The 18,665-nt window shown below is 34.2% G+C and overlaps 1 protein-coding gene and 2 long non-coding RNA genes across 3 annotated transcripts; 1 reads left to right on the top strand and 2 right to left on the bottom strand.

Annotated features, from left to right (window-relative positions):
• Positions 1 to 1,218: 1,218 nt before the first annotated feature.
• Positions 1,219 to 2,682, bottom strand: LOC148271928 (uncharacterized). The gene has a single exon (XM_088240746.1). The coding sequence runs from the start codon at positions 2,680 to 2,682 to the stop codon at positions 1,219 to 1,221; it is 1,464 nt and encodes a 487-aa protein (XP_088096872.1).
• A 433-nt stretch (positions 2,683 to 3,115) lies between these two features.
• On the top strand, positions 3,116 to 7,226 carry LOC148271929 (uncharacterized). Its single transcript, XR_015824985.1, has 3 exons — positions 3,116 to 3,482; positions 5,357 to 5,477; positions 6,513 to 7,226. It is a non-coding gene; the product is annotated as an uncharacterized LOC148271929 (long non-coding RNA).
• A 145-nt stretch (positions 7,227 to 7,371) lies between these two features.
• LOC148271930 (uncharacterized) lies at positions 7,372 to 10,112 on the bottom strand. Its single transcript, XR_015824992.1, has 3 exons — positions 9,893 to 10,112; positions 8,754 to 9,491; positions 7,372 to 8,607 (listed from the first exon to the last, which is right to left on the bottom strand). It is a non-coding gene; the product is annotated as an uncharacterized LOC148271930 (long non-coding RNA).
• Between the last annotated feature and the right edge of the window lie 8,553 nt (positions 10,113 to 18,665).

Consider the following 18,665-nt stretch of genomic DNA (forward strand, 5'->3'; position numbering starts at 1 on the left):
AACCAGCTTCTATTTGTAAACTGGTACCAATAGGGAGACTCATTCCAGTTATTTGCGGTCTGCGGGGCTAATTTGTTGGCGAACTCCTCAACCCACCCTAGGGTCTCAGGACGTCTCACTGGTGGAGTGAAAGAACCTCTAAATCGACGTATCATGCTCCAAACAGTTGATATAGGCACGTCTCGTGATAAAGAGCAACAGAAGTTTTTCCATCCTTGTCGTTTCTTGTCTCTTAAGAGGCGTTTTGTTTTAGCTTCAACCTGTTTAAAACTCAACAGGTTTTCTAGGCTCATGTTTAAGGAGTAAACTTTAGCTTGCTTTTTCCTTTTCAAAACTGCCTCCGCACATTCGCTATCCCACCATGGGGCAGGGGGGGGTTTACTTCTATTGCCTTTCTCCTTTACAGGGACATGTTTGTCTGCTGCTTCGACGATGCATGATGACAATGCTTCATAGCACTTCACTACATTCTCTTTCGTCGGGGTGGGCAGCTCGTTCACTTTAAGTTCAATGTCGTCAGAGAAGTATCTCCATTTAACTCTTTCTGTAATGTATCTCGGTCTTCGTCTTCCCCCAGGGGATAGGCCACTTTGGCAATATCTATGGCTGGATATGAGGCTGACTACTATAGGGTAATGATCACTACCAATAGTGTCATCCTTAATTGACCATTGCACAGATGGTGCCATTGCAGCGCTGGAGATGGTGAGATCCACTGCACTGGGTCGCTGATTTGGAAGCTGAAGGCGCGTCGCGGAGCCATCATTAAGGACACACATATTCAGATCATCCAAGAGATCAACAATATCTCTTCCCAACCTGTCGCATGTCGGAGCACCCCACAGGGCATGGTGAGCATTAAAGTCACCAAGGATAAGGAACGGAGGGGTCAATTTTTGGAACAAAGATAAAAGTATCGATTTTGAGGGTTTGTTGGTTGGGGAGATATACATGGAAAGGATGGTCAAGTCATTAACCTTTGCAGCTGTCACTTGGAAAGGACAGCCATCAGTCTTGACATTAATAGGGATAAAGGGAAGGGAGTTTTTGATGAGGAGGGCAGAGCCACCCTTCCCATCCTCACGATCATCTCGCAGATAGTGGAATCCCCGGAATCTAATAGTAGATCCCGGGACCATCCACGTCTCCGAAATGGCCGCAATTGAAATAGATTCTTCTTGCAATGTATGCAAGAGATCTTCTTTTTTATTTAAAATGCTATGGCTGTTCCACTGCAGAATCCTCATCTGAGGAGCCATGGTGGAGGTTAAGTAGGGAGGTTATATTTAGAAGTTGATGGGCGACGTTGGACGGTATTTGTGGATTGTTTTGAAGGATCGATACTAGAATACTCAATATGGTAGATATAATTGTATTGTTCGATGTTGGGACTGTGCTAGGAAAAGCATTCCCATTAGAACCAGATGGAAGTTGTCCATTCGGGAAATACAGAAGTGAAGGGTCATGATGAGGAACATTAGGTTTGGAAGGTAGTTTTTTTGACCTCGACTTCCTCTCTACTGATTTTTTGTAGGATATTGGCGCGGAGGGCGCGGGCATAACAACATTGACATTCGGTTTTGCCGTTTTAGAGACGATTTCTGCATAGGAAATCGTCGCTTTTCCGAACATTTTAGAAGCTTCAATATATGAAATGTTTCTGTCAGCCATCGTGTGTTTTATGTTTTGTTGCCTTTTAAGCTCAGGGCACAGCTTGCTGGTGGCAGAATGGTTACCAGAACAATTGAGGCATTTTATATCTTCAGCCGCCACCGTGCAGGATTCCCCATTGTGTGAGGAGCCACACTTGTAACAGCGCACAAGGGATCTACAGACAGTCTTTGTATGTCCGTACTTACAGCATTTAAAACACTGAATTGTCGGAAATACGTAGAGTTCTACGGAGAGGGACACATTGAAGATGGAAATGTGGGAAGGTAGAGATTTTGAGTCGAAGGTCAAAACCACCGTGCGGGAGGGTTTCCATTCGACTACGTCACCATTACTCGATCTGTAATTCAGTCGTCGAGCCTTGATTACTTTTCCGAATCCATGAGGTACCTCGGCATTCTCCACAATGTCCTGTTCAGACCAGTGCGAAGGGATGCCTTTGGTAACACCTTGTTTAGTTACTAGGAAAGTCGGAATGAAAACGTTATAATTATCTTTTTTAGCTATTTCTGATTTTACAAACGTATTGGCTTCGTTTGCCGTCTTAAACTCCACAGAAATACGGTTACGGCCGACGGACTTGATTCCGTTCCAGGCAGTCCGAATATTGTTTCTATGAAGAAATCGACCGAAGTCAATATCGTACAAGTTGGTTTGGGTGACGCCGTCTACTTGTACTTTTGTTACATGTACGATAAATGGAGCACGATCCATTCCATTGTACATGCGGGATTGGACTTTGGTAGGTGTGGTAATAGGCGGTAAAGTGTTTGTGACCTCTGGAGTACCTGGGTTTGTAGAAGCAGAGGGTCGGGGGCTAGGTGTTTTGTGTGGGAGGGGGCGGTCTGACTCAGAACTCGATTTCCTCTCCGAATTTATAAGTTTGAGTTTTTTTGATTTAGGCCTTATTGTAACAAATTCGGCGGGATCTGGAACAGTGTCCATTGTACCGCACGACGAATCTAATTGAGATCCATCCGGTGGATCCGGAGGTTTCTCTTTATCGTTCATTTATAACAAATAAAAAAAAAGAAAAGTACAAAATAAGTTGTAAAAACCAAAAAAAAATTTGGCTACACGTGTATGGAAAAAATAATTGTTACCAGCAGTGGTATTCTGATGACTCTCGACACCCACGAGATGATCTCGACTTTCGGACGAGAATATAACGTGGTGTAATTTAGGGATTTTTATTTTTTGAACGCGGTTAAACTTGGTATTCTATATGGCAATTCTGATGATTACATGTCAAATTACGTAAATGAATTCGAACACATAAAACCAAAAATAATGATTCTCAATAGAAACATTATTGTGACCTTAAGAATGACCCAAAATACTTAATTATGTTGAATTTACCAAACCTCAATCGTTATTTCTCGTTATTTAGACGGTTTTATAATTGACGTTTCATAGTTCGATATCTACCCGCAAGAGCGTGAGTGTCGAAAATGTGAAAAAATACTCGTGCGCATGCGTCACTGACGAGATGAATATACCTATTACAAAATATAACGCTTTTGCTATCCTGATGAAAATTTATAACGTTTGCCATGTGGGGTATTTATTTTTTCTACACGCCAAACTGTACTTTTTATATTGCAACAATGCAAAACATAAACAAACATACAGTGACAGTTCAACTACTTTTGTGAATGAAAAGTATGCCCCGGATCTACATGTCCTTAGGGATTTTGTTTATTTTTATAGAACCTCTGTGAAATACCTACTGTACTCTATAGAAACTTGCATACGAACCACAGCGTCCCTAAATGTACATCTTGCGCGACAACAGGAATCATCATTTGAAGGTATGTTTATCTAATTCGGTATTTTAATCAAACTTATATATTGTGTACGGTTTAAACCTACCTTACGAGTTTTTCTCAAGTTGTTAATCATTATAATATTTATAAATTGTAAAAGGTTAAGAATAAGCTAGTGTTAGTAAAAAATAAACAAACCACCAAGCCGTTTTCCCCGGGACAGCCGGAGGATATACAACACACATGCGTTTGCAGTCATACAAAATCTCATGCATGTGTGCTGATTTTTCCAACTTTTGAAGTATTACCATATCCGCAGTGGTACAGCAATACCGCTACTGCAAACTGTTAGTTTTAATTGTTGATATTCGTAATGTAAATAATTATTATGTATGTAAATACTTATCGTTTCAGCAGTATTTTTGTTTGGTTAAAATCGCAAGTAATATATTAACAGCTTTTATGTTCCCCTTGAATTTTTTTGTTGATAATTAGGCTTCCCGCCCACTAGGCAGCTCGGCTGCCGCAGTCAAAATTTTGCAAAGCCAGTTAAAGCAGCCAGCCTGACGGCCAGTCCAAATAAAATGGATGTGGAAGATGTTTTTGTTTACATTTTATCGCAAACCAAAAAGAAGATATTGAATTCATCCTTTACTTGAAAGGGTTCATTTCAAAATTATTTTATGGATCTTCTGTATCGAAAGTCATTGCAAATTCGTTTCATAAAATACTTCTGGCTGCTACGACAAGTGCGCGGAGACTGAGGCAGTCACATACATTTGCTTTGTCTCGTTCTGGCTGCAGGCAGCCAGTTGGCTGCCGTGCACGTCAAACGCGTTCTAATGGCTGCCGCAGCCAGGAATTCTTGGCTGCCTAGTGTGCGGTATCTAATAAGCCGTCATATGTAGTATTAGCTGCCGCAGCCAGGCTGCCTAGTGGGAGGGGAGCCTTACAAAGTATTGCCGTACCGCCCGTACCACTGATGAGATCCTTCTCAAATAATTTGTTGGGTTCGGTCATGCCATCTCTTTTTTGGTCTTCTTTGTTCATTAGTCTTCCTCATAATTAATATTTATTTTATTAGTGGTTTAGTGGTGGTATTTCAATTTTATTTATTCATATATATGTACATTACAAAATAGAACATCTTAATTCACACATATAGAAATAATGAAAATAAAAAGGTAAAATTAGGTATTTATAAAAATAACACAGGTATACATAATATCCAGAAAATAATATGTTAAAAAAGTAAGAGAATCTTGTAACGACAAACTCCCTCAGAGACGTGAAAAATTACAAATGTTTATTAAGAAACAATGAAAGACAATTGGACATGCATACACATATGCCCTATGGCATGGAATGCTCTCCCAGCAGAGGTGCGAGGCTGTGAAAGTGAAGTGATGTTTCGGAAAAAACTTAAAACCCACTTGTTCTCTAAATCATTTGAATAAATCCGTAGCTCGTGACAACAAAATAAATTATTTTAATTAAATTACAAATTTAAAAGCTTCAATTAAATTAACTTAACAATAGAATCACCATGTAAAGCGCCCTTGAGGTATTTTATTACGAAAATGGCGCTATATAAGTTATCCATAATTATTATTATTATTATTAAGATATTTAATTTTGCTAAACCCATCACCCTTTATAATAGCTCACAGCATGTGTTATAAAAAGGATACAATATTATTAAGGTTATTGTAATATAATATAATTTATGTTATGAATAGTGGTGTTTAAATATACCTTTGCACTAAAACAAATATTATATCAATATTAATAATAATAGTAGAAAATAGTAAGCTCTATAAATGTCTAGACTTTTAATGATATTATCTTCTAAAAAAAATCTCATTCTCTTTTAGAACATCTGTAAACAATTTATAACCGTTATAAGTGTATTTTTTCAGATTATATTAAACCAGTAAAGCGGATCTTTCGAAGGGATGATATCGATTGGCTCTTTAAATTTATGCTGTAATGGAATATATGGATATCAAACTATAGGATATATTCGTCATCTGCTTGGAGGTGGGACACATTGTTTATTAAGTAATTCAAGTTTTTTTTGCACTCTTGAAAATTCTCATTTTAAACTGTAATTTACTAAAAAATGAAAGATAAGTGGTACTTAAATTCACAAATCTGAAATAATCAGTAGCAAGATTCGTCGCTACACCTTTATGACTGATATCTTTATTATAAAGTAAATCTAAATAAAAAAGGATACAATACTTCAGTTATTATTATAAAAATTGTAATATATATATTTTTATAGTTAAGATACCAGTCTCTGGGTATTAAAGATGTTGCAAAAACAATGAAATATCACTACCTACACAGTTATTATACATTTGTATATTTAAATATCAATCATCATTCATTTCCATATTAAACTATTTATTAGATTTGCTTTAAATAATACCCAATTTGTTATTTTTTCAAATGTTTTTTTATTACCAAACAGATTAAGAGCCAAAGTACATAAGATTTTTTTAAAAATAAAGTAAGTGCTCAAAAAATATCTTGTATTAGTTTAAAATTCATATTATATTAAATATTTTCTCTACAGCTCACGTTGGCATGTCCTAACAAAAGGAAATTTGTTACCATATGGAAAATACAAAGTTATACCATTACAAATGACATTGCTTATATCATTTTGAATATTTAGAATTAATCAGCTTACACATATTTGAATTGCAATATCATAATCACAATACCTACAGACAACTTTAAAAATATTACCTCTACTGCATAATAATTTGCTCTGAGAAATAAAACATATAAATCACAAAATATAGCCTTCAAAGTTTTCTTTTTAAAAGGTTTAACAATATGCGGAATAATTAAGGTGTTTGATTTTTGCATGTACGTGCACTTAAGTACAATATACAAAAATATGTATATTGGAAGGTTTATTGCAATACCTGATGAATAACTTCCAACTAACCTAAATAAGATATATTTTACTATTTTAAGTGCTTATTTTAGTATGTCATTTTGTAATAAATGTAATTAAAAATGTATTGTAAATTATATAATTTTTTGTTTTTTTATTTTTAGCAAAGAGGAAATATCAAATGTTGCAATTTGGTGTCAATTTTTAACACCTTTATGATCATCTGAGAAAATGGGAGTAAATATGTGGCAGAGCAGAAAAGCGGACTACAGAAATGAGTCTACAACAACTACATCAAACACTCAAACCTTTTCTCACAAATGTAGAGCATTAGCTAAATTCTAGTTAGTTTTTTGTAGTTCTTTTTTATTATTTTATACCTAAAAACTTATAAACTACAGTGCAAGTACTGTTATTGAAAAAATATTTTGGTGTTTTAGTTTCCTTTTCACACGTAATTAAAATATAGTCATATCTCACACATAAATATTTAAACACATATTTCAATTATAAGGAACCTTAATGTGATCACTTTCACCGGGAGAAATAAGGGCTCTGGCCAAGAATTGTATTTACTTTAGTTTTAGTTAGTTAGTTTTACGAAAACAGTACATTTGAAATTATTTTTATTTATATTACCTTTTGTTACAAGAAAATGTATTATCACATCCTCTCAACGCGTTTGCTTATCATGCAAGAGGTCTCAGGTTCAGTTCCTGACATGGTAGACATGAAATATTTATTTTAAAAGGTGATTTTACAGTACAATATTTCATAGTCCCTTGACTGGCACCCCAAGCATACGATTGATCATCTTTTCTTTAAGTAACAAAAATATCAAGATACGCTGCGATTGGTGTACCAATGCAGTGCCCTATGCAATTAGGTGCGGAATTGAAATGATGATGATGATTACCTACATTTATTTATTCTACGGTATAAAAATTCATTATATATTTATATATTTTTTTAAAAGAGATTTGTGTTCTTATGATTTACTTAAACATTTAATTTTAAGGGGCCATTTTCGACGAGTTGTAAATAACTCTCTATTAGAAAATAGGAATCAAGTTGGGATGGAATGGGATTCTAACCACGGACCTTTGAACCGTGAGTCCATGACGATAGTCATAGGACCACAACCCAATTTAACTCAATTGATTCACAGTTTACATATTAATGTACTGATTTTTTTTAGGCTGTTGCCGTGTTATGCCATAATAATAAGCATAGGGGAAAAAATCTAGTGAAATTAAAATAACAATATTAAAGTCCAAAAAAAATGTAAAATACACATAAAAATTATAAAAAGTTACAAAAATTAAATTTAGTCGATTAAAAAAAAGTTTTTTTTTTTACTTTATTAATTATTTGTGCATGTTGTGTTCACATTTAATTCATGAAAAATTTCTAAACATAACAAATTTTGATATTATACCAATTTATTGTATTGTTCATACGTTGACGTACTCATCGTCCAAATACTTGCGGACTGGCTGGATTTCCTCCCTAGGGAGAAATAATTTAATAAAATTCAATTTGGTCATAAGCCCTGTAAATGCCCATACTTCCATATTCTCTTCTCAAAAATGTTTTCCCTCTCTGTTGCAACAAATTTAGAATAAATTGATTAAATATATTATGCTCTATTATTCCTTTATGGCAACCAACAATGAACTCAAATTCTAGGAAACATAATATTGCATACCCTTTGTCCGTGTCCAAGCTGACAAAGGAAACAGTTCTGCTTGAAAAATGAAAGCAGAACCCTGGACGAGCGTTTTCGGCTTTACGGCAACTCTTATATAAATTCTGGAAAAGGAAATTGGGTAGAGATATGTCTGCCTCGTAGGGTAGTAGTCGGAGCCTTTGCCGACCGTGCTTGAGGTCCCAAGTTCGATGCCTGGCAGGATCAACAGAAAATATTTATTCTTAACGTTCACTCTAATGTTTCAGTCCCTGGAATAGCACCTGAAGTGTAAGATTGATCACCTCACCTTCATGTAACCGATGATGAAATATGCTGCATTTGATGTGCCAATGCAGTGCCCTATGCACCACATGGTGCGGATAGGGAAATGATGAGATACCTTACACAACCTTAATAAAAATAATTAGTGACTTTATTTTTTGGTTTGACACCTTTTAATAATTGAGAATGTCAGAAGAATAAGTATATTTCAACGATATGGGATCAAACAAACAGATCTTGCACTGGTTCATTTTGTACTTACACATTCAGAGATTGTGACAGCAAATCTGAAATAAGGATTCAAAATTTATATGCATTTTGATTTGATATTTAAACCTTACAGCTTCAATTATAATTTGAGCAAAAAATGTTCTTGCATGTAATGATTCATTATGTTATCAGTATACAGACATATAATTACAGTATTACTAACCATTAGAGCGACATCTTGTCCCAAGCATTGAAATACAGTAGACTTTCGCACATAATTGGTTCTTGAAAATGTGTGCGAATGTTGAATGTTCGAAAGTCGAGGGATGTAAAAAATATGTATTTTTTAATTAAGTTAATGAGGTGTTTAAGTGCTTTCAGGTGATTCTTTATAAATTTTTCAAGAGTTAATTAAATACTTCCATATTTTTTGTTTTCTTGATAAAGAGTTCTATATAATAACATGCTGTATTTAATTTTCAAAATAGATAAGGCTTCATTCATATTTTTTAGTGTCAAAGACAATTTTATCAGCTTTTTCCTTACATTAACTGTGTATTTCATTTACCAGTTGTTGCAATTAAGCAGTCATTTGACAGAGGTTCTGAGTGATATTCAATTAACTCGTTAACATCTTCATTGTTGAAGTCCTATACTATATCATCTGTGATAGTTTCCAGAGTTTCTTCAAAATTCATCATTTGCGGGCACAATTGTTTACAGGAACCTTTCATTTTTTACTTTTTTATTTCAGCCCACAAGTATCCAATATTGCTTATTGCGTTCCATATATTATAATTCTACTGAAATTGTCTTAATGTAGGCACACCTTCCCTGTCAGTTTCCTTAATGACCTGATTCATTATTTTCCTCATAACATATTATCTTAACATAGTTATCACTAGTTAACCGAGGGAGCACCTGCATGGAAGCGAAGAATGTTTGCATTATTGATAAAAATCTGTGAAAAACATAATTTATTTAAATGTCTGAAATAGTGAATTACGCAAAAGTAGAAAGTACAAAAGGCGACGGCCCCCCGTATGCCTTTGGGAATACTAAATAATCAATCAATGCATTGTCTTGTCATTCAATTAGCTTCAATATGGCAATCTTTAGGAACCTTTATAGCATGATTAAGATTCATTAAATGTGTATCCCGAGTTCCCTTTGATAATGTATGTATATATAAATTAATAATTAATATAAATTAGAAACGAATTTAGTGTTAAAATATAATCAACACCGACTGACATACTCAAACTGTGCCAGATCTGGATCGAGGAAAAAAGACCTCAAATCGATCTGACTAATATTTTGACAGTATATTACGTGTTTAAATTGATTAAATGTAATACTTACCTGTATTAACTCCGTTATTTTTGACAAAGACTAAAAATGTCCCGACAAATTAAAAAAAACTTACGAACCTCCAATTTATGAGCACAAATGGATTTGTCGTAATTTGTATAATGGCGTCTTTTGAGTTTTTACAGATGACGCAATATATTTAATTGCCAATTTAGTAGCTCACAATAAAAAATAAACATACATTTTTAAAAACAGAACATCTCGCGGGTCGCATGTTTGACGTTTGCCAGATTTACAAGGTTAGTTTATTTGTGTGCTGTGCGCATGCGTGGTTTTAACGATACCTATTACGAGATTCGTTCAGGATACCAAAATGATTTTAACGACGTAGAGAGGCCCACGAGAGTGGTTCAGAATACCACCCCAGGGTGGTATTCTGAACCACTCTCGTGGGCCTCTCTACCTCGTTAAAATCATTTTGGTATCCTGAACGAATCTCGTAATAGGTATCGTTAAAACCACGCATGCGCACAGCACACAAATAAACTAACCTTGTAAATCTGGCAAACGTCAAACATGCGACCCGCGAGATGTTCTGTTTTTAAAAATGTATGTTTATTTTTTATTGTGAGCTACTAAATTGGCAATTAAATATATTGCGTCATCTGTAAAAACTCAAAAGACGCCATTATACAAATTACGACAAATCCATTTGTGCTCATAAATTGGAGGTTCGTAAGTTTTTTTTAATTTGTCGGGACATTTTTAGTCTTTGTCAAAAATAACGGAGTTAATACAGGTAAGTACTCGTAATTAATACATTGAATCAATTAAAACACGTCATATACTGTCAAAATATTAGTCAGATCGATTTGAGGTCTTTTTTCCTCGATCCAGATCTGGCACAGTTTGAGTATGTCAGTCGGTGTTGATTATATTTTAACACTAAATTCGTTTCTAATTTATATTAATTATTAATTTATATATATACATACATTATCAAAGGGAACTCGGGATACACATTTAATGCATCTTAATCATGCTATAAAGGTTCCTAAAGATTGCCATATTGAAGCTAATTGAATGACAAGACGATGCATTGATTGATTGTTTAGTATTCCCAAAGACATACGGTCGGCCGTCGGCTTTTGTACTTTCTACTTTTGCGTAATTCACTATTTCAGACATTTAAATAAATTATGTTTTTTACAGATTTTTATCAATAATGCAAACATTCTTCGCTTCCATGCAGGTGCTCCCTCGGTTAACTAGTGATAACTATGTTAAGATAATATGTTATGAGGAAAATAATGAATCAGGTCATTAAGGAAACTGACAGGGAAGGTGTGCCTACATTAAGACAATTTCAGTAGAATTATAATATATGGAACGCAATAAGCAATATTGGATACTTGTGGGCTGAAATAAAAAATGAAAGGTTCCTGTAAACAATTATGCCCGCAAACGATGGATTTTATGAATTTTGAAGAAACTCTGGAAACTATCACAGATGATATAGTATAGGACTTCAACAATGAAGATGTTAATGAGTTAATTGAATATCACTCACAACCTCTGTCAAATGAATGCTTAATTGCAACAACTGGTAAATGAAATACGCAGTTAATGTAAGGAAGAACAATTACATGCAAGAACAATTTTTGCTCAAATTACAATTGTAGCTGTAAGGTTTAAATATCAAATCAAAGTGCATATAAATTTTAAATCCTTATTTTCAGATTTGATGTCACAATCTCTGAATGTGTGAGTACAAAATGAACCTGTGCAAGATCTGTTTGTTTGATCCCATATTGTTGAAATATACTTATTCTTCTGACATTCTCAATTACTAAAAGGTGTCAAACCAAAATATAAAGTAACTAATTATTTTCATTAAGGTTGTGTAAGGTATCTCATCATTTCCCTATCCTCACCGTGTGGCGCATCAAATGCAGCATATTTCATCATCAGTTACATGAAGGTAAGGTGATCAATCTTACACTTCAGGTGCTATTCCAGGGACTGAAACATTGCAGTGAACCTCAAGAATAAATATTTTCTGTTGATCCTGCCAGGAATCGAACTTGAGACCTCAAGCACGGTCGGCGAACGCTCCGACTACTACCTTACAAGGCAGACATATCTCTACCCAATTTCCTTTTCCAGAATTTACATAAGAGTTGCAGTAAAGCCGAAAATGCTCGTCCAGGGCTCTGCTTTCATTTTTCAAACAGGTCTGTTTCCTTTGTCAGCTTGGACACGGACAAAGGGTATGCAATATTATGTTACCCAGAATTTGAGTTCATTGTTGGTTGCCATAAAGGAATAATAGAGCATAATATATTTAATCAATTTATTCTAAATTTGTTGCAACAGAGAGGGAAAACATTTTTGAGAAGGGAATATGGAAGTATGGGCATTTACAGGGCTTATGACCTGTCATTGGCTGGTTTAAGCGGCCACTTTACTTATTGTGTTTAAACATCCAAATTTCCTCAACTCTTCCATCTGTTGACTTTTGTGAAGTAAAAGAGCTGAAACCTTTATCATGTGGGTGAGATTCATCCATCCAGCAACAAATTTAGATTGGAATAACTCCCTAGGTAGGAAATCCAGTCAGTCCGCAAAATTTGGACATACTCAAAACATTGTTGAATTAACTAACTGGTAAAAGAAGAAGTATAAGAATTGGAAAATTGTTTTTTTAGGTGTTGCCTAGTAGGTGATTTCAGCCGGATGATATGAATGACAGGTCATAAGCTCTGTAAATGCCTAGACTTCCATATTCCCTTCTCAAAAATGTTTTCCCTCTCTGTTGCAACAAATTGAATTTTATTAAATTATTTCTCCCTAGGGAGGAAATCCAGCCAGTCCGCAAGTATTTGGACGTACTCATAACATAGTTTTATTTATTTTCACTATGGTACCATATCCATAAAGTCTGTATTATTTTTTTTTTAAATGTTATGTTGAATATGCATATTAACATTTAAGATTGTTTTTATTTTATTTTTTATGGCTTACAAATAATGAACAATACAATAAATTGGTATAATATCACAATTTGTTATGTTTAGAAATTTTTCATGAATTAAATGTGAATACAACATGCACAAATAATTAATAAAGTTAAAAAAAAAACTTTTTTTTAATCGACTAAATTTAATTTTTGTAACTTTTTATAATTTTTATGTGTATATAACATTTTATTTGGACTTTAATATTGTTATTTTAATTTCACTAGATTTTTTCCCCTATTTATTTATTTATTTATTGTGGATAACTTATATAGCGCCATTTTCGTAATAAAATACCTCAAGGGCGCTTTACATGGTGATTCTACTGTTAAGTTAATTTAATTGAAGCTTTAAATTTGTAATTTGATTAAAATAATTTATTTTGTTGTCACGTGCTACGGATTTATTCAAATGATTTAGAGAACAAGTGGGTTTTAAGTTTTTTCCGAAACATCACTTCACTTTCACAGCCTCGCACCTCTGCTGGGAGAGCATTCCATGCCATAGGGCCTGCGACCGCAAATGCGCGCTCACCAAATTTAGTGCGCTGTTTGCGTAGAGGTGTAATAACTTTTCCTCTCGCCGTAGACGTAGCTGATCTAAGCGTGAGACGCCTGTCAGCTAGTTCATCTGGAATGCATAGTTCCCTTAGATATTCCGGAGCCGAGTTGTGCAGTGACTTATACATAAGCCAACAGAGTTTGTATTCGACCCTCTGTGGAAAACGTAGCCAGTGTAGTTCCCGAAGTAGTGGAGTGATATGACTGAACTTAGAGATTCCGAAAATAAGTCTCGCTGCGGCATTCAATACAGATTGTAGGCGAGTCATTTTGTTCATTGGTAGACCTGCATAGATACCATTACAATAATCGACTCTAGACACTACAAACGCATTTATTAATTGACGGGCGGCATCAACCGGCAAATTTTTGCGTATGCATTTAATTTGTCTCAGCTGGTAGAAGCATGAACTTATCGTTCTACTAATTTGAGCGTCAAGAGATAGGTCAGAATTGAGTAAAACTCCCAGTAGTTTAACGGTGGGTAAAACGGCACTCCCTACATTGGGTAGAGCCGTATCCTGGATCAAATTCTGTCGTCTGGCTGAAGCCACCCACAGTTGTTCAGTTTTTGATGGGTTTAATGTTAGTCTGTTTTCAGCCATCCAGTTTCCTATTTTCTTGATGCATCCATCAATTAAATTGACAAGCACACTTCTCTCGCCTGGTTTGCAATAAAAATAAATCTGCGTATCATCTGCATAGCAGTGCGACCACAATCCACATTCTTTGATAATGTTCTCTATATCTTTAGTGTAAAGGAGATAGAGAAGTGGTCCGAGTACTGACCCTTGAGGCACTCCTGTAGACACCCGAAAGTTGGTTGAGCTTTTACCCTGGAACACGACTGCATATTCTCTTTTATTAAGATATGAACTGAACCACATATGTGCCTGATCACGGATACCATAAGTTTTCTCCAGACGTTCAAGCAAAATATTATGGTCTACAGTATCAAATGCAGCACTCATGTCCAGAAGAGCCATCAACACCAGATTACCAGAGTCCACCGACGTTATAATGTCAGACAGTACTCTTATCACTCCCGTCTCCGTGGAATGAAAACGTCGGTATGCCGATTGCCTTACCGAAAATAAAGAATTCCGCTCGATATAGTTAACGAGCCTGTGAGAAACTATTTTTTCTAGTATTTTTGATACGATGGGAAGATTTGAAATAGGGCGAAAACTGGAAAGATCTTCCACATCTAGTTGGGAATTTTTTAAAAGTGGAGTTACATTTGCTTTTTTTATGGCTCTCGGAACAATGCTGCGCTCCATGGATGTATTAAATAAATCTGTTAAAAAAGGAGCTAATACGTTAATGCATTTTTTCAAAAGCCATGTTGGCATCGGATCTAATATACATTGTTTGTTGGGTAATGCCGCAACAATTTTTTTAACCTCATTTATAGACGTTGGTTCAAATTTACTGAATTTTTGAAGGGCATTATCTAAAATTTCAGGTTTTTTCGCTGAACTACACGCCAGTCTGATTTTTTCGACTTTATTTGTAAAAAAGTCGGCAAAATCAGTGGCAGTAGCGCTTGTGTTAGATGTCTCTGCTATACAGTCACCACGAACAGATTGAAGGCTTCGCCAGAGTTGTTTTGGAGACTTTTTCTGTTCAGTGATTTTTGTACACCAGAAACTAGATTTTATTTCTTTTATAAATGTCCTATAAGAGGCTTGCATATCTAACCATATTGATCGGTCCAAAGTTGACAGTGTGTTTCTGTATTTGCGTTCTAGACGTCTTAGCTCTTTCTTTTTGAGTCGACAATTTTCGTCAAACCATGCATCAGATTTCCTTTTTCGAATAGTTTTCGTAGTAAATGGTGCATGTTTGTCTATCAGGTTAGATAGTACCTCATTGTACAACCCAACCAATTGATCGACGTCGTTTGAGCCTATGCTTATTATTATGGCATAACACGGCAACAGCCTAAAAAAAATCAGCACATTAATATGTAAACTGTGAATCAATTGAGTTAAATCGGGTTGTGTTCCTATGACTATCGTCATGGACTCACGGCTCAAAGGTCCGTGGTTAGAATCCCATTCCATCCCAACTTGATTCCTATTTTCTAATAGAGAGTTATTTACAACTCGTCGAAAATGGCCCTCAAAATTAAATGTTTAAGTAAATCATAAGAACACAAATCTCTTTTAAAAAAATATATAGTGAATTTTTATACCGTAGAATAAATAAATGCAGGTAATCATCATCATCATTTCAATTCCGCACCTAATTGCATAGGGCACTGCATTGGTACACCAATCGCAGCGTATCTTGATCTTTTTGTTACTTAAAGAAAAAATGATCAATCGTACGCTTGGGGTGCCAGTCAAGGGACTATGAAATATTGTACTGTAAAATCACCTTTTAAAATAAATATTTCATGTCTACCATGTCAGGAACTGAACCTGAGACCTCTTGCATGATAAGCAAACGCGTTGAGAGGATGTGAGAATACATTTTCTTGTAACAAAAGGTAATATAAATAAAAATAATTTCAAATGTACTGTTTTCGTAAAACTAACTAACTAAAACTAAAGTAAATACAATTCTTGGCCAGAGCCCTTATTTCTCCCGGTGAAAGTGATCACATAAAGGTTCCTTATATTTAGAATATGTGTTTAAATATTTATGTGTGAGATATGACTATATTTTAATTACGTGTGAAAAGGAAACTAAAACACCAAAATATTTTTTCAATAACAGTACTTGCACTGTAGTTTATAAGTTTTTAGGTATAAAATAATAAAAAAAACTACAAAAAACTAACTAGAATTTAGCTAATGCTCTACATTTGTGAGAAAAGGTTTGAGTGTTTGATGAAGTTGTTGTAGACTCATTTCTGTAGTCCGCTTTTCTGCTCTGCCACATATTTACTCCCATTTTCTCAGATGATCATAAAGGTGTTAAAAATTGACACCAAATTGCAACATTCGATATTTCCTCTTTGCTAAAAATAAAAAAACAAAAAATTATATAATTTACAATACATTTTTAATTACATTTATTACAAAATGACATACTAAAATAAGCACTTAAAATGGTAAAATATATCTTATTTAGGTTAGTTGGAAGTTATTCATCAGGTATTGCAATAAACCTGCCAATATACATATTTTTGTATATTGTACTAAAGTTCATCGGTACACGCAAAAATCAAACACCTTAATTATTCCGCATATTGTTAAACCTTTTAAAAAGAAAACTTTGAAGGCTATATTTTGTGATTTATATGTTTTATTTCTCAGAGCAAATTATTATGCAGTAAAGGTAATATTTTTTAAGTTGTCTGTAGGTATTGGTGATTATGATATTGCAATTCAAATATGTGTAAGCTGATTAATTCTAAATATTCAAAATGATATAAGCGATGTCATATGTAATGGTATAACTTTGTATTTTCCATATGGTGACAAATTTCCTTTTGTTAGGACATGCCAACGTGAGCTGTAGAGAAAATATTTAATATAATATGAATTTTAAACTAATACAATATACTATATGTACTTTGGCTCTTAATCTGTTTGGTAATAAAAAAAACATTTGAAAAAATAACAAATTGGGTATTATTTAAAGCAAATCTAATAAATACTTTAATATGGAAATAAATGATGATTGATATTTAAATATACAAATGTATAATAACTGTGTAGGTAGTGATATTTCATTGTTTTTACAACATCTTTAATACCCAGACTGGTATCTTAACTATAAAAATATATATATTACAATTTATATAATGATAACTGAAGTATTGTATCCTTTTTTATTTAGATTTATCTTTATAATAAAGATATCGGTATTGCAGTACCACTGCGGATATGGTAATACTTCAAAAGTTGAAAAAATCAGCACATGTGCATGAGATTTTGTATGACTGCAAACGCATGTGTGTTGTATATCCTCTGGCCGTCCCGGGGAAAACAGCTTGGTGGTTTGTTTATTTTTTACTAACACTAGCTTATTCTTAACCTTTTACAATTTATAAATATTATAATGATTAACAACTTGAGAAAAAACTCGTAAGGTAGGTTTAAACCGTACACAATATATAAGTTTGATTAAAATACCGAATTAGATAAACATACCTTCAAATGATGATTCCTGTTGTCGCGCAAGATGTACATTTAGGGACGCTGTGGTTCGTATTCAAGTTTCTATAGAGTACAGTAGGTATTTCACAGAGGTTCTATAAAAATAAACAAAATCCCTAAGGACACGTAGATCCGGGGCATACTTATCATTTACAAAAGTAGTTGAACTGTCACTGTATGTTTGTTTATGTTTTGCATTGTTGCAATATAAAAAGTACAGTTTGGCGTGTAGAAAAAATAAATACCCCACATGGCAAACGTTATAAATTTTCATCAGGATAGCAAAAGCGTTATATTTTGTAATAGGTATATTCATCTCGTCAGTGACGCATGCGCACGAGTATTTTTTCTCATTTTCGCCACTCACGCTCTTGCGGGTAGATATCGAACTATGAAACGTCAATTATAAAACCGTCTAAATAACGAGAAATAACAATTGAGGTTTGGTAAATTCAACATAATTAAGTATTTTGGGTCATTCTTAAGGTCACAATAATGTTTCTATTGAGAATCATTATTTTTGGTTTTATGTGTTCGAATTCATTTACGTAATTTGACATGTAATCATCAGAATTGCCATATAGAATACCAAGTTTAACCGCGTTCAAAAAATAAAAATCCCTAAATTACACCACGTTATATTCTCGTCCGAAAGTCGAGATCATCTCGTGGGTGTCGAGAGTGATCAGAATACCACTGCTGGTTATTAGGTTTCGGGACAGAGAACGAAAACAAACACAAACTACTGAAAACACTTAATAATAGATAAAATTATATTTACACCACTCTTTTTTTAACCCAATTAGTGAATTATTTCGACTTTTTAAGGAAAAAACACAATAATTATTATCTAAGACAAACAAAAACGACCGCCACCACTGTTAGTCATAGACAATCCTCTCGAACATAGTCAGAAAACATGTTGTAATGTTTGCCAGTAATTTCGTGCATGCTCGTTGGAATTATATACGTAGCCAAGAAGGTACCTTTCTCTCGAAATATATTTGTATTTGTAAAAAAAACACCATCTCCCTAGATAAAAGTCCGACATTCCCGAAACAGCTAGGTTATTATTTATAGATACAAAAGGTATTATTATGTAACATTTCACAGATTAAATGATAAATAATATGAA

Source organism: Micrasema longulum, unplaced genomic scaffold, assembly GCF_059751315.1.
Source record: "Micrasema longulum isolate JH-2025_06_02 unplaced genomic scaffold, ASM5975131v1 h1tg002578l, whole genome shotgun sequence".
Lineage (NCBI taxonomy): Eukaryota > Metazoa > Arthropoda > Insecta > Trichoptera > Brachycentridae > Micrasema > Micrasema longulum.